We start from the raw sequence: 27269 nt of genomic DNA on the forward strand, positions 1-27269 counted from the left end.
TAAAATTATTCCTTTTTCTAATTAAAGGCACAAATAGGTCAAGGGCTGCATGAAATAGTCTGTTTGTAGTCTAATATTTTACTCTTAATTTTCGTTTTTCTAATCACTTTAGTACCTTTTGGCAACAAGCTTTTTCTCCTTCAAAAGCATGAGTTCATAAAACAAGTTGGTAGGGGAACCCTTGAAATTGAGCTCCAATGGTCTATTGTAGAATATGTACCAATAGATTTAACTTGTTCTATCCATAGATTTGATCTAAATTTGCTGTGGATATTTTGCAGCAGTGATGTATGCAATCTCCAAACCTCTCTAGAAGAGATTAAAAAAAAAAAGGGGGAAAAATTACGCTATATGTGTATTTGTAAAAATATTTACGCCACGCAACTCATAATTTGCGTTTGTTAACAATTCAGTTCATATTTGTGTATAAACACCTTTTATATACTATTACATATTTTATACAAGATTGATACAACATTTATAATGCTTTCCCCAAGATATAATGTTGTAAAATATTGTGTATTGGGTTACGTGGCTGATGTTTGGCCAAAAATGTATATATTTACCTATTATTGTCTCACATTTTAGTACTTTTAATCATCTTTTGAGTATTAATTATATTACTTTTTGTTTAATATTATATTTTAACTGTGTAAGAATAAAACGGTGTGAAGATATAAAGAGTTGGAGCAAAATTGAATAAAATGCGGAAGAAAAATAAAGAAAAACAAAAGAGAGGAGACAAGAGTGGGAAACATAATTATTACGTTGTAATGGTTAGTGCAAATGTGCAATTGAATTTTGAAGAAGTAGCACTGGCAGCCAGAAACGAAGACCAACAGGAGACAAAGAAATTGGACGCGAGGCGGTGTTTTACTGCATTACACAGTGCGAAGGAAAGGAATTTTTGGAATTAAAAGTCTTCCCAATTTATTTTGGACTCAGTTATTTGATATGAGTTTTTTTTTACACCTATAAATAATCCATAAGACAAGTTTTTATATAACTTCGGATAACTTGAAACCCTTAGTTCAGAACTTTGGACCTAGAGAGAGCTTGGAGCCGCCGTGGAGGCCGTAGTTACGGGGTTTTATCTTCTCTTTTCTGTAATACTTATTTCTACGTTTTTATTCGGATGATTTGTTGCTTTTCCTTCATATCTATGTGAAGCTAAACTCTTTAGTTCTAGGGTTTTGACACAAACATGAAAGTTGACGTTTGATTATCGTTTCTATCTATTAAATTTTCATATTTTTGGGTTGCTTATTTATTCTTGTGCTTAATTGTTTAATTACTTGATCACTAATTAGACACTATCTGTGGTGTGTGAACTGCACTAGGGATAGGGAATTTGCATGCGTAATAAGAATATATAGAGCTTGTTCGATTAATCGTTTCGCTAATGAGGATAGAAATATACCCTTTAGCCTTGCTTAGTTAAATACGGAGAGGTAAATGCGTTCTTGTTACCTCTGACGACCATAGGAATATAGGCGTTATAGTAGCATCTACAGGCTTGTGAGCAACTCGGAAGATACTCATAAAGTTATAATTAACCTGTCAACTAGTAACCCATAGATATAACGATTTGAAGACTCAACTGGATTGTTAGTGGTCATAGCCCTAGATCTATCTCTTCTCCAATAAAAATCCGCTCTTTCTTGGTTGAAGTTCATTATTTGTTTTATTTTATTTTTTTAGTTAATTAGTAATTATCTCTTGAGATTTTACTTCTTGTGTAGATAATTAGTATCGTTTAATTTAGTAAATTGTTAATCATAAGTCCTTGCGGGTACGATATCTCGACTTTAAATCCTATATTACTTGTACGACCACGTATACTTACGTGTGCGTTTGGGAGCAACAGGCGTAATTATTTTCAAAAGCTGTATATTTTTTAAAATTTCCCCCAAAAAAAATGATATTCGTTGGTCACATTTGTCAAAACTTTACTTTGCCTATAATTTTCTCAAATTTTTGAAATATAAATTATTAATTTTGGAGACTTATAATTTTTTCGTGTATTTTAAAATATGTTAATTCTGTTCTAAATTTTAAAAAGATGACGTCTAAATTCACACTAAAGATTATAAGTGGTTTAATCTCGTACTTCAAATCCCTTCACAAGAATTGCGACAGAGAAGTGTGAACTATGAGGAAATTATGAATACTTTGAATTTATCGTGTTTTTGGTGCTTATGTCTCTTCTACTTTTTCCCTTTTTTCTTAAAGTCTTTTTTTTGTTTTGTTATCTATATGGATATTGATAGCCTATTTGGTTGGAAGGCAGGAAATTCAATCTCCATGTGAGAGAAAACTGTTAGATATTTTGATACTTTAATTTATTGAGATATTAAAGGCCTACACGTCTTGACCTAAATTCCACACAGTCAAAAACATTCAGTTGGAGAAGACCCAGTCAAAAACATTCAGCTAGATATGGGACCTCTTTTTTGTCTGATTTCTTTCATGGTCTTTTCGTCCTGCTCCCCTTTCATTTCGTGGAATTATACTTTGATGAATTTCACCCGGTAAAAAAGAGATGATATTAGATCCTTTTTTATTTGATCTATCCGGAATAGCTTCTCTACCCTATAAAAATAGGCATAAAGTTTGCCTACATACTATCTTTTTCACACTTCATATGTAGAATTATATTGAATATGTTATTGTTGTTGACTTCTGTTATTAGGGAGGATTTAATTTAATGATTATGAATTGTTTCTAATTTTTTTTTGTTGAAAACAAAAATCCAAAAGTAAATAAATTGTTTTATGTTATGGTTGCATCAATAGAAAATTTAAAACCATTTAATTAGTAATAACAATATGCATATCATTGTTATTCCATTGTATATTATTACTATGAATACATGAGTTTGACCATCTACTTAATTATACCAATAAATTATTTATCCGATTTGGTGCTCGAAACCAAAATTTCAAGGAAACATATTTGAAATAGTGCTCCGTAAAAGAAAGATGTGATTCATCATAGTTCACTTTTTTTTTTGTTTTTTTAAAAATTGGGACACATACAAGAAACAAGAGAATAGTATTTAGATATAAAAAAAAAATGGAGTGGAATCTTCAACGTGCGTGTGATGAAAAGTCAGCAAACCAAAAGTACACTATGGATATTTTAATTTTTTCCGTGCGATAGTAATTTCTGCCGACACTCTTTTTGCATAGTCAACCACTTTATTATGGCATATTTTAATTTTTATTAATTACTATTCGCTTCGGTTCTAGTGCTCACTTAGCAATTTGCACACCCCTTAAGAAAATATAAATTCCTAGACAAAAATAGATAATTTAGCTAAACTGTCCCTAATTGAATAGGTATGGAGATTTGGTCATTTAGGGGTCGTTTGGTACACGGTATTAGCAGGGATATCCCTGCACTAACTGTGGGATTAATTTTGTACTATGTTTGGTAGAAGGTATAAATTTAACCTGGAATAAATTTATACCTTGCACCAAACAAAGTATAAAGTGCATCCCAAACTTAAAGTTGACATATCCCATTAATCCTGGGATAATTTTGTCTACGTACCAAACGACCACTTAACACTTAATAAGCACAAATCAGAAATAATAAGACTAATTCTTTCTTAATTTGATAAATGAATATAAAAGTTAAGATCCATGACCCTATAATCTATCATTTACATTCCTAGTTTGCTAATTCATGCTTAGAATCATTAGAATCAAAATATAGAAGATGAGTTTTATGATAATTTATTGAAATGGGTTTTAGACTTCCTAATTAGGAATTGATGATGCAATTGACTAGAATAAATATAGAAATTGATGAATTCTTTATTGCTAAGCTTAGCTCTTCCATTATTAATGATTAATTTGAGGATTAAAGAGTTACGGTTCATACCTAAATTTGGGGGTTTCACTTTAAATCCGAATTAGGCTTAATTGTGAGTTGATTTGGTAATTGATTAGTGGGTTTGATCACCTAGAGCTTGAATTGCATGTTCCATCCTTCAATCTCCCCTTTTATCCTTGTGGGCCCGTTTCCCCAATTTCTTGGGTTAGAATTTGACCTGACTAAAAGTATAGCAATATGGGTGTTGTTATTCATGGTTTTTAATATAGAACTCTATTATGAATAGACTTTGAGTACTTGGAGGCGCTACGAAAAGGCAAGGCCAAGGTTTGATTGTTCGAGGCTGTTGTTCAGCATTCCAGGTAGGTTATGGCTTACCTTTTGGTTAGACTTCAATTAGCTAATCATATGTAGAGTTAGTGATTGTTGGAGAAAGCATGTAAACGTTCGGGAATGAAGTTTGGGTTGGAATACTTAGGTTGGTATTGTTGTTGACTATGGCTTGTCGCCTTATTGTGTTCTACTGGTTTGTTGCTTATTTGTGAGTTGTTGGCTTGTCGCCACGTGCTTGATGCTAGAGTTGATGCTTAGTGATTGTCTTATGATTTGGAGGGCATATTTATCATTGTTGAGATTGTTGGGAAGGATAATAAGTTATGATATTGAAATTGTGATTGAGGTAGGTGTCCATGTATGGCATAGTTGACTCTTATGTTCTTGTTGTTGGCATTGTTATCATGCATACACTCATTCACACATATATTTGGGATCGGGTTGCGCGTCACAATACTTACTTAGATCGGGTTGCACGTACTGCAACACTGACTGGGATCCGGTTGCAAGTTCCACAACATTGACTATTGGATCGGGTTATGCCCCACATCAGGTACATGGGCTTAGTGGTCCCCCATGGGTCATGACTGTCAAGGCGACAAGATATTTCCGCCTGAAACGTGTGTGTATCACTGCATTTGCATTGCATTTATCTCATATTTACAGTGGTGCTGTATTTGGACTTGTTGTTGATCCTTTGGTGATTTTTGGACTTGATAGTGATTCTTGAGATTGTACTTAGGACTTATTGGTCATATGAGAAGGTAGGTTAGACTTGGTAACTTTGATACTAGATTTGATACTTTTGGACTGCGTTGAGTTATATCTGTTTGTGAGCATGTCTATCTTTCAATCTCTTCCTTATGCATATGTTATCTAACTGTTGTCAGCCTATGATATCTACTCAGTACGTGTTGTTGTATTGATTCTACCTTGCTGCATTCTTTTATGAGTATAGAGTTTGTGACAGGGTTGACTTCCGCTCTTCGTGACTGATTTCCCGAGGCAGACTTGCGAGCTTTCTAGGGTGAGCATATCTGATGGCCGCTACCCGGAGACTCTTCTTTGTTACTGTCTTTATTTCCTATTCAGAGACAGATTTGTTATTTTGAGACTTGTATTTTCGAGACATGTCGTTTAGTGCTCTTGTATTATTCAGACCAGGTCTGGGGGATATATTTGTGGTTTCCGCACTTTATTTATATTAGTATGATTTAGACTTATGATTCCGCTTTTGCTATATTTTTATTGTATGGAGTAACGATTGGTTAAGGGTTCACTTACAGAGGTGGGAAATGGTAGGTGCCCGCACGACTTATTAAATTGGGTCGTGACAAATAGAGAGGAGCCGGATCCAGTCTTGCGCAAAGTTCGGGGTTTCCATTCCATTTAATCCCCCCCCCAACCCCAGCCCAGCCCAACACACACATTGTTATGTCCCGCATTTTTGTACATTGGGACATTCCGAGCAAGTTGCGGAAAGTTAAGGGCAAGGCCATTTTCCGGTTTTGTTTGAATGTGCAAGTCGCTTATAAATATTATTGTCATGGAATACTACGGGCAAACTTGGAAATTGGAAATTATTATTAGTTCATGACTTCTTGAAGAAGCATTATGGCCGTGGGCCCCATTTACATTTTGGTCAATTGTAGCAAGCCATGTAATGGAACATGTGTTCATCTTATATTTTGTAAGGACCAAATATATATATGGGCAAAGATGACAAGGCAAGTAAGACAATTAGTCATCTTTGTGACTTAAGAAATTTCTAGAAAATTTGAGAAAAAGAAAACAAAAAAAAAAGGAAAGAAAGGAGCACATGACCGGCCATGTGCTATATATATATATATATATATATATATATATATATATATATGTGTGTGTAAGTCATAAGAAAGCAAAACTCATCATTCTCCACCTTAGAATTTTCAAGAAACTTGGAGAAAAATTGAGGAAGGCCATTCGGCCATGTGAAACCGAGAGAGAGAGATGAGAAGATTGGTCATGAAAAATTCTTCTCTCCTAGCTTTCCTACTAATTGAAAGGTCCTTATTATCTTGGAGTAGTTGTTGGAACAAGAAAACCATTCGTTTTGTAAAGAACAAATCCTAGCCGTGAGTTGGAGGCAAGTGGAAGAGGTAAGGTTCTATCCTTTCTTGCATGTGTTATGGACGTTTGAGTATGTTGTGATGTGTTGAAATGGATGAAATGCATGGAGTTGTGTGTGTGGAGGTGTTGACCGAATGGTGGCTGTTTTGTGTGGAAGAAATGGACTAATTTTATTTGGTATAATGTGGTTGTCGTATTGTGAATTCTATGATGTAAAATGAAGGTTTAATGGTTCAAGTTGAAGTTGTAATGGTTGTGGGCTGATTTGGAAGCTAATGTGATTTTGATGCTTTCTTGAATTTATGGAAATAATGTTGTAAATGTGTGGATTATTGGTGTCATTGATGAATTTGGAAGAAGGAAATGTATCGTTGTTGTCCCTATGGAAATTGGAGGTTTCGGGTGAAGTAGTATATGGTTTGGGTTGTTTTGAATGTTGTATGGATTGCTTGGAATGCCCTTAAATGGTGTTTGAATGGTCTCGGATTAATACTTGAACGTATGATCGATGAAGTTAAATTGATTGTATGCGGTTTATTTGAATGTAAATGAAATATCATCGAACTATGTGGAAGAAGGTCGTTGATATTAGAATGCGTTTTGAATTAATTATGGGTGTTGTTTATATGAATGTTGGTATTGTTGTGATGATTTGGCCGAGTTGAATTCTCGGGGTTGATGGATTTATAGGGGAGATGCTGCCCAAATTTCTGTAGATAAAGTGACGGCTTGGAATTGGGTTCTTTAATGCTTATGGCTAATGTTGGGTGTCCAATGACAGTATTGTAGATCGTGAGAAGCCGAGACGTAAGTTTGGATTAGTTCAGAGGGCGGCCAAGGTATGTAAAGCTTGACTCTCTTTTCTTTGGCATGTCTTAGTACATGTAGGCTATGATATGATCCCCGAGGTAATTCTACTCCTACGATCCGAGCACGTCTATGAGTCTTAGTTGCTTCTTGATATCCGTATTCATAATGTAGTCAAATTATGATTCTTATGCCCTTTGTATGATCAAATATGAATGTGCATAAAAGATTATGTTCGAAAAAGGGTCTGTAGCTACGAACGTCCGTAACTTTCATAAAAAGGCTCGGATCGCTTCGATATGTCCGTAGGAGGTTCGGTAGCATATAATGACCCTAACCTCCATAAGCGGGCTCGGGTCGGTTTGATACTTGCCTGTGGGCCCGCATGACTTTTCTTTGTGTAGTTCTAACGACGTGTTAAAAGCACTTGATATGGCTATCACTCTGACCCCCGAGTATGACTACTTAGTTATCTGTTATGTCTGTAATGAGGATTTTTTTATACATATGATGGCTAAAGTTCTATTTAACAAGTCCCGAGTAGCATTCGAAAGAAATTGGATTTGACTATGACTATGGGCTTGGTTTTTAAATAATAGTCTTTTTTGATTATTCTACGGAATCTGTGTAAATGTATAAAATGAGAATTCGTATGAATATGATTTTGATACGTACCTATGATTGATAAAGCTTCATTTGATATGTTAGAGTAATATCGGAAGAGATTTGAATTGGGTAATGCCATCGGCTTGCCGATTATCTACGTGTAAATGTTGTGAATGGCATATAGATCCCACGATCTCGCTCGTGCACACTTTTTGTTACTTCTTCGCCGAGATTACTATCGTGTGAACAATCCGAAGTATGATGAGCTTCGAAGTATGATGAGCGACTAATATTATGGTGTTATGATGTGTCCGTACGCCGAGCCCTTTGGCCGGGTACCGTGGTTATATGATATGATGTGTGACGGAGATACGGAGATCCGAAAACTTCCGAAGTATGATGAGTTGTGCACCCAAGGCGGGAGGGGCGACCACGTTCCGTTGTATGTGTATATGATATGATGATCCGATGACATGATGATTTGATAATGTGATGATCGATAATACAATGAAATTCGATGATATGATAATATGACTACGTTTAATCCGATGATATGATAATATGATGATTTTTAAGGTGATGATATGTTATGTATACGTATTCGTAAATATGATGTCACGACCCCGGCCGTGGTGCGGCCGGTGTCCTACTGGACACCCATACGTACCTACCTAACAAATCCGACATACCAAATGGCTAATCCGCTCGGACATACATAAGCCCGTACGTATATAACATACGTCACCGGACATGCGTGCATACGTATATATACGATCCGTATATAAGCCGTCAAGGCTATCATAACGTACGAGTCGCATATCACACATACTTACCCAAACAAATGATAACCCACACCCGCGATACGTCCGCGCGCGCTAACGCGCAGACGAATCGAGAGAAGACGGAATCGAGGACGGGACTCCGCGTACCCAATTAGTCATATATACGAACGTATGTACAACGAGAAGATATATACCAAAAATATACTGATCAAAGGGAGCTCCCAAACGACGGACAATATCCTAAGTCCGGCGGCGTACGTGCGCGCGTACGCATTCGCTGGCATGTAACACAAACTCCCGAGAAACGGGGGTCGGTACGAAGATGTCATCGAGTATGTAAAGCGGAAACATAATATACATAATTAAAATAACCGAGGTCGGATATGTAAAATCGTAACGTACGTAAATACGAAATAAAGTGATCGGCTTCGTGGCGGAGTCGGGTCTTACGATACGATGTAATCATAAAGTGAGTCGGACTTACGAGCGTACGGACAGATTCTCGTATGATCCGAGATCTCAAGTGGCGGACACCGGATCACGTAGTAAATGTGGCAAACGACCGAGTCCGAATCGAACATGCGGACATATGACGGACGTATCTTTATCCGTAGTTTCGGATCATGCCGCAGAGTCATAATCATATACGTACATACACATCGGATCCCGCCCTTAATATGGGACGGGTAACCCGCCCTCGTAGTACGGGGACGCGGTGGACGATATGATCAAATGATCCGGCCGCCATCCCCATGTATCACATAATCGATCATATGATTATGATAATGTCCGAGATGACGCGGTGAACAATGCGAGCCGAGGTGCACGAATTACGATGAAGGAAGCGTGAGGCATCCACGAACGACAAATGAGAAACCGATGACCGACGTACGTACGTAATCAAACCGAAATAGTTGAAAGTAAGTCAAATCGAATAAGCGATCGTATCGACGAACGGAGGTATAATTGTTCCGAGGTCGGAATAATATTATGATAATACTTCTTAGTTGACGGAACATAATTAAGAGCTACTTATGAAAATCGACGTTTAAGATCGATTTGAACCATGAGTATCGGGGTATTGTGGGCCCACCCGGACCCAACCATAGTACAATACATAAATTATGGATAATAACCCTTAGGGAGTCGTTCATAATCATCTTAGGGTGTTTTGACTCCATTTATGGAAAATACATACTTATAGGTCAATCTTAGAAGAAATTGGTTCAATCTTACTGACGGATTTTGCGCTAATTTCAATCTCGAATTGTGGGTAGCAGAAGGGTCATCGAGGCTCGCCCGTCCAAGCTCGTTAGACTCGTAACATGCCATAGAAAGCAGGAAGGCTTTACATACCTGGATTATCGTACGCGCGTCCAATCTCAACTCCCGTTTCGTCCAAAAACCGCAAAGGTTACTATTCATGAAGGTTAACATGTCAATCTTGGGGTTATACTTGGCTACCGAAATTTAGGCACTTCCCCTATCCACACCCCCACTCGGCTCAAAATATCAACAACAACAACCAACCAACATTCTTAACAACAATAACAATACCAAGAATCATTATAAACACAACATAGCATAACTAGTTTTCTTTTCTACATACGGCAACAACTTCCATCCGAACTTCACATTTTCCAACCAATATCAATATTTTCATACTCATTTACTCATTCAAGATCATCAAATACAATTCAAGAACATTTCACATTATTTCCCAAATTATACAAAAATTCCACCGAAACCATAATTCGTTCAAAACTTCCAACTTCCAACAAAACCATTAATCTTCTATTTACTTCACAATACCATAACAACATAATTAACATTCCAAATAAATTCAACCAAGCATATATGGCACCACACGACCAACACCTAATTTTATTTCCATCAAATTCATTCAACTTTCATTTCCAACATGAATTTCCATCATAACCACAACTAAGACACAATACAAAACTCAACTTACCATAGCCATACACCATACACATACACGCGGCTAGATATATATTCACACACACACACGGCTCACCACATGCATGCAACACTTCCATAATTCTCATGTACTCTACATATACTACAACACATACATAATTCCTTCAACATAAAAATAAGAATTCTTACCTTTCCCAACTTCTCTCTACTTGCCAAAGGAAGCACTTTCTTGCCAAAACAATTATGCCAACTTGAAGAGGAGCTTGAGCTTAGTAGTAATTCCAAGAGAAATGGATTTTTGAACCAAAGATTTGAGCTCCAAGAATTTTTTTGCTTTCTTTCTCCTCTCTTTTTCTCCTTAGCCGTTCTCCTCTCTTCTCTTGTTCTTGATTTTTCTTTTAATTTCTTGAATGTTCCAAGGCTAAGGATCACTTATATAATTAATCACATGGAAAATTTAATTAAATTCCATGGACTTAGGCCCTTGCATGGCCGGTTGGGCTCCCTTAATTTGGGCCTCAATTTATATTTTTTGAGCCCAATTCTTCATGAATTATATTTTGATTCAAAACAAATTTCCAAAATTCCAAATTTGCCCCTAAGCCTTCTCCGGTGTTTTCACGTTCAAATTTCCATAACCGACATACAGATACTTTAAGAAAAATTCAAACATGGCCTTCTTTCTCATAAATCACCATTATTTCGGATTTTCCGGTGCAAAAAGGCGGGACGTAACATATGATCTGTTGGTGTCTCGGAAGCTAGGTGGTGGGGCAAACCAAATGGTGGGGCAAACCCGGTGGCGAGGCAAATTCCCGCGTTTAGGCGAATCCCACATTGGTATAGGCGAATCCCACATTGGTTTAGGCGAATCCCACATTGGTTTAGGCGAATCCCACATCGGTTAATGTCAGCTACTATGATATGATCTATTTTCCATATATATATGAGACGTAAAATGTTTTTTCAAAAGAAAGCTAAGTATTTTGGGCATTCCATTTATGCACTATTTGTATTACGGATGCATGTACTTTGGTATTCGACTATTATGCACATTTTCCGTACTCCTCATTTCGGTTATGATCTCGTTTCGTATTCCACGCTTTTACATACTCGCACATATTCCGTCGACCCCTTTCTTCGGGGGCCGCGTTTCATGCGCGCGGAGACACCCAGTTATGAAGATATTAGTAGAAGATGTTCCGCCGGGATTGGCGAGCTCCATTTTCTCCGGAGTGCTGCCGAGTCAGATGATTATGTTATGGTTTCATGTTCTGTGTTAGAGACTTTGCAGTACGAGTTGTCGTGGGTATAAGATGTCGGTCATGTAAGCGGCTATGTAAGCCGATGTATTATTACGCATTGTATTATAAGTTTTATATGTTACAGATTTTATTTGATTCGAGAAAGGTAAAAAGCATATGGTTTTCTGGAAAATCTTTCAGTATGTACTTATGTTATGCTATGCGGGCCCAATATGATTATGTGTGTCACGAGAGTCAGCGGGTTCGCTCGGCCCTAGGTAAGGGTCGGGTGCCCATCGCACCCTATCGGATTAAGGGTGTGACACACACACACAAAACTTTTCCTTGTCCACCATACTAAAATAGATGTCCGCTTTTATTTGTCATGTTTGAGAGCCGAGAGATAATTTACCCTTTTTGCCTAGTTTACCCTTATTATTAAATATTACGTAATTATTTTCAATTCATTTTCTAATGATCATAAGATGACTTATAATAATTAGGGGTAATCTAGTAAGATTATCATTTTATTTATTGCTTATTAAATAGTGTATCAAATCAAATATGGACAAGTAAACATGGAAGGAGGGAGTAACAACAGCCCAATATATTAACAACACATTTGGTTTCCAAGAAATTTTGATACACTAATTAGGATGAACATTTGGTACGACTATGCTCTAATAACTAGTACTCCTCCGGATGAAAAAAATGTTCACTTATCCCTTTTTTTTGTTCAAAAAGAATATTCACTTACCAAATCAAGAAAAAATTAATCTTAATCTTCCAAAATTGTCCTTATTAAGTACTAAGTGATCAAATCCCAATACCTATTTAATTAGAGGTAGTTTAGTCAAATTATTTATTTTTGCTTAGGAGTTAGTATTTTATTAAGAGATGTGCAAATGGCTAAGTGGACATTTTTTTTTATCCGAATGGTTTCTTTGTACGAATTCACACGACTCTTTCCATATTGGAACTTGGAATTAATGTTTTCTACATGTTCAACAGTATTTTGTTTTTATACAATTTCATAGTTGTCAAGAATTCAAACTTTTATTAGACTAGGTAATTTGTCCAATTAAATTTATATATGAAGTATTATTTTCTAGCATCCGCATATTAAAATTATCTTATGTCTTTTTTTCTAGTCTTTGAATCCAAATAAATTAGATATCAAGTTTTAACCCATTTTATTAGTATTGACATTAATTTGTCTTGTATTTTTTCTCCGAGTTTTCACTGATTAGAACTTTTTATCTTGTGGAAATACTTGATTTTAAATAAGTTTATAAAGGTGAAATTATATTTCTTATCGTTTCTTAGAAAGCTCGTAAATCAAAAAAGATTTTCAAGAAATATTGATTTTTTTATGTGCATATTTTAAAGATTAAAAACATGAATTTACATTTGTACATTGAAAATATGCACGTATAAGTATGTGACTTGTTTTTTTTTTCCTTTTATTAGAGAAAAATAAATCTTTATGCATTTGAGGTTCTTTATTCAGTTTTGTTCCTTTGAGAATTAGAGCTTTCACAATTTTCTCCTTGTTTAAAGTGGCAAAGAGAACCAACAACAACAACACAAATTGAATTTTATGAAATCTGTTTTGTCACTTCTCCCTACATCAATACATAGACTAATTGAGAGCGTTCACAAATATCAAAATATTTTTCAAATTGAAAATATATGTTCTCAAAAATTCCGCCACTTTTCTATCCACTGCATATTACTCTAATTTAGGCATAACTTGAAACTCTCTTAAGAAGAGCAGAAAGACAAAAATTCATCCTGAGATATAATGTAAATCACATTACATGTAACTTCTATTTTATTCAAAAGCATCAGAAACACATATCTTCCTACAAAATTCACAAATATACATATTAGCAAAAAAAAAAAAAAAAAAAAAAAAATCGTAAAAGTAGTTGCTATGCTCACTAACTTATGTTTCTCAATCTACTTCTTTAAACTTGCAAGAGGTTACAGAAACATGCTAACTAAATAAACACAAAAATGAGATGTTAATAAATCTAATATATAAGCAATGAGGGAGGAGAAAAATTTTGAAACCTTAAAATACATAAATAGATATTAATAATTTAATAAATAAATAGTGAAACTATTGATAGGTTTTGGAGCAGTAAGATTACTGTACTTACACATAATTATAGAGCTGTCAAAACGGGCCAGCCCAGCCCAAGCCTCGGGGGCCAAAGAATTTGATGGGCTGGGGCGGGCCGGCCCTTCATTTGAATCGGCCTTAAAATGGCTAGCCCAACCAAGCTCTATAAGGCTGCGGGCTGGGGCGGGCCAGCCCTTCATTTTTTTCAATATTTTTTATAAGATTTTTTTTTTTTCAATTTGAATTCTAACATTTAAGTATACCAATTTGTTAACATTTCTAATATATGATTATATGGAAGTACATAATTCTACGACAACTTACAACATATTCAACACCTATACACATTGTCAAGCACATTTGAATTGAATCCGTTTGTGATAAAATTGTCTTAATTAACATCTCCATCTTCGTCTACAGCCGTATGCAAATTTAATTAGTTAAACATTATCAAATAACTACGTTTCAGAAACTAATCAGTAGTATTTAAATTCGCTTAATAATATTACCACTTTGAATTTGGTAAAGCTCAGCTACTAATTCGAGTAACAAATTTGACAAGTTCATGATAGATGCAATTTTTATACGTGGAGATTAGAAATTTTAGTATTAGGGTACATTTGGTGATTAAGAATTAGTAATAGGGATTTAACGCTAACTGAGAAAAGTATTGTACAATACTAAGACTAATTTGATAATCACCATTCCTACTTTTTACTTCTTTTTTGATTTTCTTTTAAATTTTAAGTTAAAATTAAATTTGCAATCATAAATACAACTTATATGCTTGGTGATTAGGATTTAACGCCAGTGAGTAAAGTATTGTGTAAAATTAAAACTTATTTGGTAATTACTTTTCCTCTTTTTTGCTTCTTTTTTCACAATATACTCTTAAATTTTTAATTTAATCTAAATAGATTTTTGGCTCGGTCAGGCCTCAAGGGCCAGCGAGCTAACTTGGGTTGGGCTTAAAAGCCAGTTTAAATGGGCTTAAATAATCTTAGCCCAACCCTACCCTTATAGAGGGCTAGGCTAGGCTGGCCTCAAGGGCCAAGCCCATTTTGACGGCTCTATGAATATTCTCGACATTTGATCAGTGTCTAAAGGATGTCATCGTAGCACATAGGTGCGACCGCTGAATTAAAAACAAGCCAACATGAATATATTCACATCATGCACTTACAAGAAAACAAAAGATTACCATTATTTCTAATGGAAGAAATATAAATGTTTATACGTAATAAGCATTAATCGAAAACAAAAAGACATGAAATCCACTTAAACATACAAAAGCCAGCTGAAGGATAAGGCTGTGTGAATATATACAGAGGAGTTCAAGGTTTAGTGCCTGAGTGGTGAAACCTTTTCAAATTCCACAATTAAGTAGAGTCTTCCCATTTTCTAGATTAATGGAAAGAATTCGATTTTTGCATTCAAGCTATGTACGTGGGCTTTAATTTCCTAGTTAATACTTTATGACTTTTTGAGCCTTTTTGTTTAATTGATGATTGGTAACTGTTGTGGCTTTATTTTCCTTTATTACTCCATTTCGTTAGAAGAGATATTGCTGGTTGTTAAATAGATTAAATGAGAGGAATATAAAGGAGAAATAGCAAAAAAAGGAGAAAAAAGATAAATAGGAATGATGGCCATAGAGAAGTGTCACATCACCTTATCTATGCCTAGCTTTATATTATATATAGATTATTCTACTTAACTTTGAAGTGGTTTTTTTCTATCAAACTAATCTTTTTAGCAATTACTTTGATAAAATTCGCTTCACTATATCACTAAAAGATTATATAAATCAAATTAATGTCTTAAACTCTATGCCAAATCAAATCCTCTTCTATAACATATGGGATGTAAGGAGTAATTGACGAGGAGATAGGTTTTATGGCCTATTAGGCGGAGGGAGGGGGATACGGGTTTGGCATATCTAGTAGTGTTAGTTCAAAATTTGTATTTATTTTAAAATTTTATTGAATATATACATATTATTAAGTTAGAACCCAATAATTTAAAAAAAAAAAAAAATTAAAATGTAGAACCCATTAGCTTCAAATTCTAACTCCATCCCTGCCTGTTACAAATATTATTTTAGTTATATGACCCTTTTCACTGGAAATCGATAAAAAGTAATACTCCACAAAAGATCAGTAAATAAAACATATGAAATCTTTGTAAAGTAATTTTCTTTAATTAAATTACAATTGATCGGAGATCATTTGCCGATACTTTTTTTTTGTTCCACCCAAAATATTGAGGAAGAAAAAGAAATGTAAAAACTTTAGAGCAAGAAAAATTGAACAACGATTTCTTAAAAATAAAATCTACAACTACAATAACCATTAGGTACTACTTTTCTCCAAAACAAACACAGATAATTTTTTTTTTTTTTTTTTTGGTTTCCCAAGTATTTGGTATTCATATTGGGGCTCGATTAAACTTTTTGATTCGAGTCGAAAAGTCCCACTTTGGGGATAAAGCACCCCCTAATAAATTAACGGGCCACTCCGCAGTCATTAGGGCTCGAACCTGAAACTTCTAATTAATCATTTATCACGTGTAACTAAGCCAATAAGGATCAAACTTAATTAAAAGTTCTGTTATACATACTATTATTACACATACTATTATACATACCTTTCAGAAATCATTTGCAGCAGAAAGCATAAATTTCTTTTGTGGTATTTGCCAGAATTTTCGAAAGAAGAATCTAAGAATATTGTGAGAAATTTTGATGGCGCCTGGAAATTGATATCAGTACTAAAAAGAATTAGACAGCATTTTACTAAAATTTATACTAATATCAAATTGAAAGACAACTAAGAAAAAAAATTATTTCTAGGAATTTTCTAATACAGAGCATCTTACCTGAAAGACAATCCTTGTACCATCTGAAAGCTGGCATTGAATTTTTTTTTCCCCTATTTAGCTACTCTATGATAAAATTTTGTCTTAGTGGAACTTAATTTGAGGAAGAATTAATAGTTGTAGTATATTTGGCCATAGTTTTCTTGCTGGCCTGTAACTTTTTTATTGGGATTGATTTATTTATCGATATATGGTCAGTAAGGTTACTTCTATGTTTTCTTTAGTAGGTCGTGGAAATGAGATTTTTAAGTATCCAAGTAGGTAATAATTTATTGTCTTGCTGTTTCTAATTTGAGCCACACAATCTGCTAACCGTTGCAAATCGTTTATAGCATGGTGCCTCTAAAATTTATCAAATTTTTCCTTTATTACTTTAATACTCATCTCTTTAATACTCATCTCTAAATATATAAACGACACGTGCTGCTGCAACTCTCATCCTCATCAGTGATTTCCCGGTGAAATTGAGGAAATCAGTCTACCTCTAACATATTATATGACCAAATCAGTCAGAAGGCAATCGTGTCACGTTTTTGCTCTGTATTATCCTTGTCCTGCTCCCTCATTCTGACTGTTGCTTTGGTCTTAACATGTCTTCTTTAATTTAATCTTAATTTTGGTTTTTCTTTCTTTGAAATCATCTTGATAAGAAAGATCTTTGTTTTCAGTACATTTTGGTTTATCACCTTCGTCTCCTTCATCTACATTAGTTATGACACATGCTGCTCTCTTTCCTCCAACTTTAACATGACAATGTTAAGATTCAGCTATTTTATAATGTTATATACTCGATGGAACTATATGACCATCAAAAATAGAAAACGGAAAAATCCATACATAATCAACTTTAACTGTAAGTGATGACAGTTTTGTAGTTCATGAAATCCTTATATAATAAACTTTCACTGCCGTTGATAAACATTTGTAAGTTCACACAAGGAAAAATCTTTTCCTAAACATTTCTACCTCAATCTGTAGCGCTTCATATGGAACCAAACCATAGTTTATCATAGTCCTAACCTTTTTATTGAAAGTGTCAACCTTTTTTTTGCTTTTGTTGGAGTATTTCGCTTGATTTTATCTGCTCTTCTCCATGGCGCAGGGTGTGAACTATGACGTATCATTGTCTTACTTGAAAATTTTCTGGAAGACTCATTGCTGAAATTGAGGAAAATGACAAGGTTGTTCTGAAAAATCTGCGACGAAAGTATACTTTTTTGTTCAACTGTTTCGTGCATGTTTACAATAGGCCTACTTTCCATGATAGTCATCAGTAGTGCAATGTTTGTAACAAATGACGTTTACTTTGTCCAACTGGTAATGCATCTGCAAAGATAAATAAATAAAGTATTAATTGAGTTATTGTAATAGCTTTTGGATGAGTTTCTTTTTCCCTCATACAATTTTTCGATGCACTTTTTGTTATTACTGGTGTGCCTGATGATTACTATGAGACTAATATCTTTATAATGTTCAAAAAGTTTTAGCTGGAGGACAATCTTTTTTAGGCATTCTGTTTGGTGGTAAAACTACAAACTGCACTTGTTAACTGTAAAGCATCTATTCAGGTTAGTATTCTGCAGTACGGAACAAAATTCTCTTAAGATTTGTGATGCTTAGTTTCACTTTCGTAGCAAAAACGCTTAGTTATGGAATTGTTAGCGAGTTTTCCTTAAAGCAGTAAGTTCTAGCTGGTGAAATTACTCCCCCTTTCCAATCGTTTACTACTGCTTTGGTTTATTGCATTAAGCATTTTGGTGCCATTACATACTTTGGTGTTGTGGTCTAAAATCTATGAACTGCTGGAAAAATTTCGACATCATCACTGCACAGGTAACCTATATTGAATTGGTTACTTTACTTGCAACATTTTCCTTCTGACGAAATTTGCACATTCAATTATTAAACAACTGATTTATCAGTTTCCCTGTAGATTTCTGAAAGAATGAGCATTGAATCTAACCATAAGCTAAATTACAGTTCCCTACACGGAACAACCATTGTATAACAAGCTATATTGCCATAGCAAAGACTTACACGTTAAACCGCTTGTTCAGCAATGGTTCTGCTGTCAAGAAAACTTTGGTTCATGCTGGCTCAACATTTCTTTTGCTTATTGAGCCAACTCCACTACTCCATGTCAGGGAGTAAACACAGGTAGCGCAAAAGAATTGGTGTGTTATTTGAAATAGTTCCTCTCATCCATGTAAATAAACATAGTTTTATATGCCTTTCAGAGTAATAATGTATGATCCTTGTACCATATTAGTCATCATTATAAGCTAGAAAGGAGGCTCCTTATTCTCCACTTCATCAATGAAAATATCCAAGAAGCTCAGATGATGAGGGTGTAGAAGAAGAATCCGAAAAGTCACAATATGAGGTACATGACGAAAATACGGAGGACAGTGGGCAGGTATTAATAGTTTTTGCAATTCTACAGTTTTTTTATTGGCTCGATGCTTGTGAGTACATCTAATAGGTCTAAGTTTGTGTTGACTAGCCAATTACGGGTTACAGTTCCCCCTTCTTGGATAGTGGTAAAACAACAGTGTTAGAGAATTGCTCTGTCTTCTACCTTGTGGAGATCAATCGAGACATGCTCAGCTCGATCAATACTTTCGCCACACTTATCTGCTGTTGGAAACTGAAATTTAAAATTCAAAGGACAAACAAGTTTCTCCGCTTCACTTTTGAGCAAAACATATTGTAACAACATTTACAGATTTACCTATAATCTATAATGTATAATAAACAATAACTTTATGCATGACATTAATAAAACAAGTTAACTTCGTTCATGTTGGGCCCGGGTTATCCTTACTAGTATACACATAAGTTGCCATCAGTTCTTAGATCACAAGGATTTCTAACAGCATGAAGGATTTGTTAGGGTTTGCCCTGAATTTTTTATCTTATTTGAATTTTACTTCAAAAAGAATTTCTGGTTAGAAAAAGTTTTCTTTGTGAAAAAAAACTATACCATACTTATCCCTTTTCTTGGAGGAGATGTTTTAGACTTTTACAAATAGAAGATCTTTCTTTTCATACAATAACACAATAGCATTCACAATGTAGTCGTTTAGAGAGTTTTGTTTAGGGGAAGATTTTTCTCTCAACAGTTTTTAAGCTTTTATATTAATTTTTCATATGTAGATCAATTGATCAAACCATATAATTAGAATATTATGCATTTTTTAGTATATTTTTCTTTGTGTCTGATTTATTATAATTCAAGGTTTGAAATTATTAGCTTCCACATGACGCGCTGTCATTTCGATCATAACAAGTGGTATTAGCGCGAATGGTTCGAGGTTCAAGGAAGTTACAAGGCAGGTTCAAATCAAGCTGCAAACCAATTTCACGATAATGAAAATTTATGTCCAAAAAAAAAAAAAAAAGATATCTGGAGTGCTACATGTGGATACCATTTTCAATCATATTTTCAACAATCCTGCTGCTGCATATTTTTAAAACAAAAGTAATTTTTAACTCAAGCTTACTTTAATGCATGAGCTTCAATTTTCAACTCATGCTTGCTTTTAATGTATGAGCTCATATTTTCAACCCTTACTTACTTTTAACGCTTGGGCCAATTATTAACCCATGTTCACTTTTAACGCATGGCTCCACTTTCAACCTGTGCTCACTTTTAACGCACAAGGCTCAAATTTTCAACCAAACCTATTTTTAACCATGACAAGCATGCAGCAGTGATGAAGATTATATAAAGGTGGAGAATCAAGATTATTTTGCCAGAAAATTCAGGCTAAGGGGAGATTTGTTAGATTTTGCCCTGAATTTCTTATCTTATTTGAATTTTACCATAATTGTGTTTTACTTCAAAAATGATTTATGGGTAGAAAAGGTTTTCTTTGTGAAAAAGGACTCTACCATATTTATCTCTTTTCTTGGAGGACAAGTTTTAGACTTTTATAAATAGAAGATCTTTCTTCTCATACAATAATAACACAATAGCATCCACAATATAGTCGTTTAGAGAGCTTTGTTTAGGGGAAATTTTTTCTCTCAACAGTTTTTAAGCTTTTATATTAGTTTTTCATATGTAGATCAATTAATCAAACCATATAATTAGAATATTATGCCTTTTTTAGTATATTTTTCTTTGTGTCTGATTTATTATCGTTCAAGATTTGCAATGATTAGCTTCCGCATGACGCCCTAATTATTTCGATCCCAACAGAATTCCCACTTGATAACAAGGACAAATTTATCTCATGATCATTGGCAAAAATGTGCCATGAAAAGGTAGGGGATGTAGCCTTTCGGTTACACGTTCATCTGAATCCATAACTTTCGACATGTAGTAGAGATATATGTAAAAATCTAACAATTATTATATCTGAACCCATAATTTTATCATTACAATGAATTTAATACTAAGATTCTTAAAAGTTAAACCTACTAAGTTTAAATCTTGGAAAGGTTCAAAAGTGGGCGCTGCAAAATTGAGCTGCAAGTGCACAACAAATTGGAGTATGTTGCAGTAAAACGAGTCAATTTAGCACGCAAAATATATTTTGACTGATAGACTATGTAATAGTACACGTAAATATTGTAAATATTCTCTTCCTTATGTATTGTAATCAGGTCCTATAATTTAGCCTAGTATCATTCTGATAGGAGATACCTACTTTGTATATAATGACTTTCATACATCAATACAGAACACGGATTGATTTCCTACATGGTATCAGACTAGGTTTCTCCCAAAAACTCTAGCATCCCAAATCCTAGCCGTCCACCTCTCTCTCCTAACCCTAGCCGTAGCCGCCACCCCCTTCCTCCTCCCTCTTCTCTCTCTAATGGCCGACAACAAAAATTTCCATTCTCGCTTTAACCGTCACGAATGTGAAATCTTTAATCCCAATCACTCTAGACATGGAAACCGGCCATTATCACGAACGGCGACACTATTCAAAGTTCTAGCCCGCGTCCACTCCGTACTTGAACACATCATACCACCAATCGACACCACCGAACTCACGCGTACAACGCAACAAAGGCGGCTAACCTTCCGCTCCGGAAACGGCTAGACGCGGTGGTCCTTCAATGGATATACGCCACCGTCTCCCATGATATTCTTACCTCTATTCTCGTGGCGGATGATGTTGCAGAGAAGGCTTGGAATCGAGTTGCTCAACTTTTCCAAGATAACAAGCACTCAAGGGTAGCGTACCTTGAAACTGAATTCACCACCACAGAAATGGCCGACTTCGGCTCGGTTATGGCCTATTATAATAGGCTCAAGTCTCTCGCGGATCGCTTGCCAACGTGGGGTCGCCGATTGTCCGACCAACGTCCGGGTCTTGCGCCTCTCGCCGGCGACGGGAGACATAGCGCACACTTTGTCACCACCATCCAACAAGGATGTATTGCCCTCTTTCTCCGGCCGCGCTCCGGACACCCAAGCTCGAAGACGCAAATGGCCAAGAACGTGCCCGCGATTCCAATCCCGCGGCTCTCTTCGTCGATAATGATACTCCCTCCCCGCCACCTGGCGGCAACAATAATTCAACTAACCGTCGTGATAATAATCAAAAGGTGAATTCTAACAGAACAAGGGAAAGGGTAACAATAACAACAACAACGCGGGGAACTCGGCCGCGGCGGCGGGCGGACAGTATTAATCGGCCGACGGCGACGGATAGCCACCGGCAGGGGGCTACTACTGGCCTGCCTGGCCGCCCCAGCAGTGGCCAATGCCCCCCTGCCCGTATCCGACGAGATGTTGGCAAGCCTGGCGTCCCACCACGGCCGCGGCCGGCCATAGCCGGCATTCTCGGGCGGGTCCACGACCTCGGCAGCCTATTCCATGCATGTTCCGACCACTGGTACACTCCGACGGACGTGGAGGCGGCCTACGCACACTCTGTCCATGCATCAACCGGATGATGGTACATGGACACCGTGAGCGACTTCCCACATGATCGCCAACTCGTGTACTCACGTCTTCTTTTAATTTGAGCAATATTCCGGAATCATTGTTGGTAATGGTAGCACTATTTCAATCCGAGGCTATGGTCATACATCCCTTCCCCACCTAATCCTCGATTACGTCTCCGAAATGTTCGCATGCTCCAAAACTTATCAAAAACCTTATTTCCGTACGTAAATTCACTAAGGACAATAATGTTTCGTTGAGTTTGATCCTCTTGGTTTTCTCTCAAGGATTTACCGACGGGAGCCGCCTAACGAGACGTGAGAGCACCGGGGAATCGTATCCTATCAATGCCGTAACGGGCCACTCCACCATCCACCTTCATTGCCGCATCACCTAGCTTCGGTGGCATTCCCGACTCGGCCATCCGGAAATGCTATTCTTAGTTCTCTTCGTAGTAATGCCTTAATTGAATGTAATAGGCCCGAACTTCTTTTTACACCTCTTTGTCCTTTGGGGAAACATGTTAAATTGCCATTTTACGATTCATTGTCATTTACTACTATGCCGTTTGACATCATTCATAGTGATTTATAGACATCTCCCGTTTCAAGTTCTAACGGGCACCGATATTATGTTTTCTTTTCGATGATTATAGTAATTTTCTTTGGACTTTTCCAATCTCTAACAAGTCCCAAGTCTATTCCACTTTTCTATCTTTTAAGGCATTAATACGGACTCAATTCGGAAAGAGACATTAAAAACATTCAACGTGATAATGGGCGGGAGTTCGCCAATGGACATTTTCAATCTTTTTGCGCCTCAAATGGTTTAAATTTCCGATTTTCTCGCCCCCATACCTCTCCTCAAAACGGCAAAGCGGAAAGAAAAATTAAATCCATTAACAACATAGTGCGCACTCTTCTTGTCCACTCCTCCGTCCCCCTCTTTTTGGCATCATACTCTCCAAATGGCCACATACCTCCTTAATGTACTTCCCACCAAAGTCCTCGGGTATAAATCACCGACGCAAGTTCTCTATCAACAAACCCCTCCTATTCTCATCTCCAAGCTTTTGGGTGTCTATGCTATCCACTTTTCCCATCTACAACTATTCATAAGTTACAAGCAAGATCCACCCCGTGTGTCTTTTGGGCTATCCGTTGAATCATAGAGAGATATAAATGTTATGATTTATCCACCAACAAGATCATCATCTCACGCCTAAGATGTCCTCTTTGAAGAAACTCAATTTCCTTCTCCAAATTGCACTCCCCAACCCTAACTTCTTATGACTTTTTCGGGACCATGGGATTTCTCTATATACCCCGCATTTTCTCGTCATGCCTTACTCCACCCGTCGTTCCCGGCCCCCCCCTCCCCCACCGGCCGCACCCGTGGCCACCGCCCAGCCAACCCCTTCCCCGTCGCTTCCACCCGTGACCGCCAGCCAGCCCCCTCCCACCCCCCCCCCGCCGGTCCAACCCTGGGGTCGCCGCCTGCCAGCCCCTACCCCCCACCGCCCCACCCGTAACCGCCAAAGAAATGCCCCACCCGCACGGTCACTAGAAGCCAACATGGGATTTAAAGCCCAAACAACCGTTCAACTTAAATACTTCCAAGACTTTCCATCTCGCCTATCCCACGAAATCCTCGTCGTCGCCGTCTAAATGACCACAATTAAAGTCGCTATGGTTGACGAATATAATGCTCTAATTAATAATAAGACGCGGGAGTTGGTTCCACGTCCCACCGATGTGAATCTTATTCGTTCTATGTGGATTTTTCGTCATAAAAAAAGAAATCTCGATGGTTCTTTTCGAGAGGCACAAAGCCCGTCTTGTCCGCGATGCGGTGTCTCAACAGTCGTGAGTTCGATCCGCGATGAGACTTTCAGTCCGGTTGTCAAACCGGCTACTATTCGCGCCGTCTTCGAGCATCGCACTTGCACATTCTTGGCCCATTCATCACTGACGTCAAGAATGCTTTCCTACACGGTAATCTTAACGAGATCGTTTATATGCATCACCCTATCATTGGGTTTAAGGATCCAAAGCATCCCCATCATGTCCGTCTCTTGAAGAAATCGTTGTACGGACTTAAGCAAGCTCCCGTGCACGGTTCCAACGCTTGCGTACTATGTCTCCACTATTGGTTTTTCACATAGTCGATCCGATCACTCTCTCTTTATTTATTGTCGAGGTTCTCGACATTACTTACATTCTCCGCTATATGTTGATGATATTATTCTCACATGTTTTCCTCGTACGCTCTTAAAATCCATCATGTCTCTCGCTAGCGCCGAATTTGCTATGAAGGATTGGGCCCTCTAAGCTATTTTACGGGTATCGTTACTCCGTACTTCACACTAAGCATGTTTCTCTCTCGAAAAAATTATGCAACAGATATTATAGCGCGCGGGCATGATCGCTCGTAAGGTTAAGTCGACACCGGCCGACACCAAAGCCAAACTTGGTGCCATGGCCGGCCTCTCGCGGCGATCCCACCCAATATCGTAAGTTGGGTCGGCGCGTCATAAAGACTCCACATTCACAAGCACCGTACATCTCCTACATGCGGGTCAACAAGTATGCCTTCACACGTACGATCCTAAGGTTGCACATACGCATGCTCTTAAACGCATAGTCCGATACATTCAAGGTACTATCGAGCTTGGTCTCCATCCGTACAAATCCTCATCATTTCTCGTCTTTCATGCGCGTACGCAGATTGGGGTGGTTGTCCGCATACTCGCCGATCCACATCCGGTTACCGTGTCTTCTTCGCGATAACCTCCTCTCATGGTCATCCAAACGGCAACCTACTATGTCTAAGTCGAGTGCCGAGGCCGAATACCGTGGCATCGCTAATGTCGTCTCCGAGTCCCGTCTGGCCGCGCAACCTTCTTCGGGAGCTCCGTTGTCCCATCCGGACAGCCTACATTGGTTTATCAGATAATGTTAGTGCCATATACCTATCAGTGTAATCCGTCAAAGACCAACGCACTAAACATATGGGAGACGGACATACATTTCGTACGCGAGAAAGTTCCCGCGCGGAGAAGTTCGTGTTCTTCACGTCCCGTCCCGTTACCGCATCGCGTATATATCTTCACTAAAGGTCTTCCGCGCGTGCTCTTTGATGATTTCGGGGACGCCTAAGCGACGACAACCTCCCGCTTCGACCGGGGGTGTGATAGACTATGTAATAAGACACGTAAATATTGTAAATATTCTCTTCCTTATGTATTATAATCAGGTCCTATAATTTAGCCTAGTATCATTCTGATAGGAGATACCTACTTTGTATATAATGACTTTCATACATCAATACAGAACACGGATTGATTTCCTACATTGACCTCTGTAACACTCTGCGAAAATCGTTGCTTACAGTTGAACCATAATTACATGATGGAAATAAAAAGCTACTTCTAAAATTCTGCACTATTATATATCCGTCAATCAATCTAGGTTTACGTTATAAAGATCTGGAAGAAGCCTGCTTGTGGAAGTACCATTTTCTTCATCTTTACTGGGGACCGACGAATCGCTCCAAGGTGCATTCATACTTTGCACTTGACTGTCCTGAGAGTAAGTCGAAACCTGTGTTTGACTGTCATGTGATAGTTTCTCAAAGGATTTAAATCTCATTTCGTCGTCTGATGTGCTGCGCTTGACTAGCGGTGCTTGCACCGGAAGCTTTCCTTCGAGCATACTCACGACCGAAGACATGGATGGCCTGAGAGTGGGAGAGGGATTTGTGCACAACAGAGCCAGATTTATCATCCGCATTGCCTCTTTTTTGGAGTAACTTGTACCGAGACGCAGATCCACTAGTTCTAAGAGATTTCCCTGTTCTTGTAGGACGTAAGCCTGCACGCCAAAGAGAAAACAATATTGACATCCATAGCAAGATAAAATTGGAGATGAAGGGAAAACAAATACAGTAAAACTAAGGGGTCATTTGGTTGCTGGTTAGAAAGGAAGTTTCTATACAACCAACATCACTAATACCATGTTTGGTAGCTTTTTAGTTGCTTTGTATAAAATTCAGGACACCAAGTATAGTGTTTGGTTACCAGTTTACAATCCCACATAACTAATACATTGTATGATTGATGAGAGAATTTATGTATTATTTATGCAGGGAAGAACATGGAATAACTAGTACATGAATGACTAAATCCTGCATAACTAATCTCTGCATTACTAATACCTGAATAATTCTAACCAGCAACCAAACGACCCCTTAAGTGCAAAGATGCACACATAAGCATGTGAACAGAAACTAATGAAAGAATTCTGATTCTAATATTTTCTTTGTCGTCCCATAGGAATGAAGAAACAGAGCTATCAAAGCACAAAACAATAACAAAAGGAAGCTTTTCTGGCTTATAAATCCAGCGTGCAATTAAACTAAACATGTACATGGTAACACATGATGTTGCAGCAAATTGTTAAAGATATTAGTATTTGGGAAGGACAGTTCTGTAAAAAAGCAGTTTACCCAGTCAAGAAGGTAAACAAATTCCTCCTTTGGCCTATAGTTTGTGTTGCTTTTCCCGCTGACAATCTCCAATGCAACCACTCCAAAGCTATAAACATCAGCTTTGTCTGTCAAGTAGCCTCTCATTGCATACTCAGGAGCCATATAACCTCTTCAAAAAAGAAAAGTGAGATACTTCAAAGTGACCATGTTAC

The 27269-nt window shown here is 37.2% G+C and overlaps 1 protein-coding gene and 1 long non-coding RNA gene across 3 annotated transcripts; one reads left to right on the forward strand and one right to left on the reverse strand.

Annotated features, from left to right (window-relative positions):
- Positions 1 to 17073: 17073 nt before the first annotated feature.
- On the forward strand, positions 17074 to 19463 carry LOC132029704 (uncharacterized). 2 transcript variants are annotated; one of them, XR_009407896.1, is made up of 5 exons: positions 17074 to 17204; positions 17767 to 18497; positions 18587 to 18821; positions 18902 to 19080; positions 19252 to 19463. It is a non-coding gene; the product is annotated as an uncharacterized LOC132029704 (long non-coding RNA). The 2 variants fall into 2 exon arrangements; XR_009407895.1 differs by having other exon boundaries at positions 17767 to 18821.
- A 6459-nt stretch (positions 19464 to 25922) lies between these two features.
- LOC132029705 (probable LRR receptor-like serine/threonine-protein kinase At1g53440) lies at positions 25923 to 27218 on the reverse strand. The gene is made up of 2 exons (XM_059419030.1): positions 27076 to 27218; positions 25923 to 26441 (listed from the first exon to the last, which is right to left on the reverse strand). Exons 1-2 carry the CDS (start codon positions 27199 to 27201, stop codon positions 26031 to 26033), a joined length of 537 nt encoding a protein of 178 aa, XP_059275013.1. The 5' UTR covers positions 27202 to 27218; the 3' UTR covers positions 25923 to 26030.
- Positions 27219 to 27269: the final 51 nt, after the last annotated feature.

The sequence above is a fragment of the Lycium ferocissimum genome, chromosome 9, assembly GCF_029784015.1.
Source record: "Lycium ferocissimum isolate CSIRO_LF1 chromosome 9, AGI_CSIRO_Lferr_CH_V1, whole genome shotgun sequence".
Classification (NCBI taxonomy): Eukaryota; Viridiplantae; Streptophyta; class Magnoliopsida; order Solanales; family Solanaceae; genus Lycium; species Lycium ferocissimum.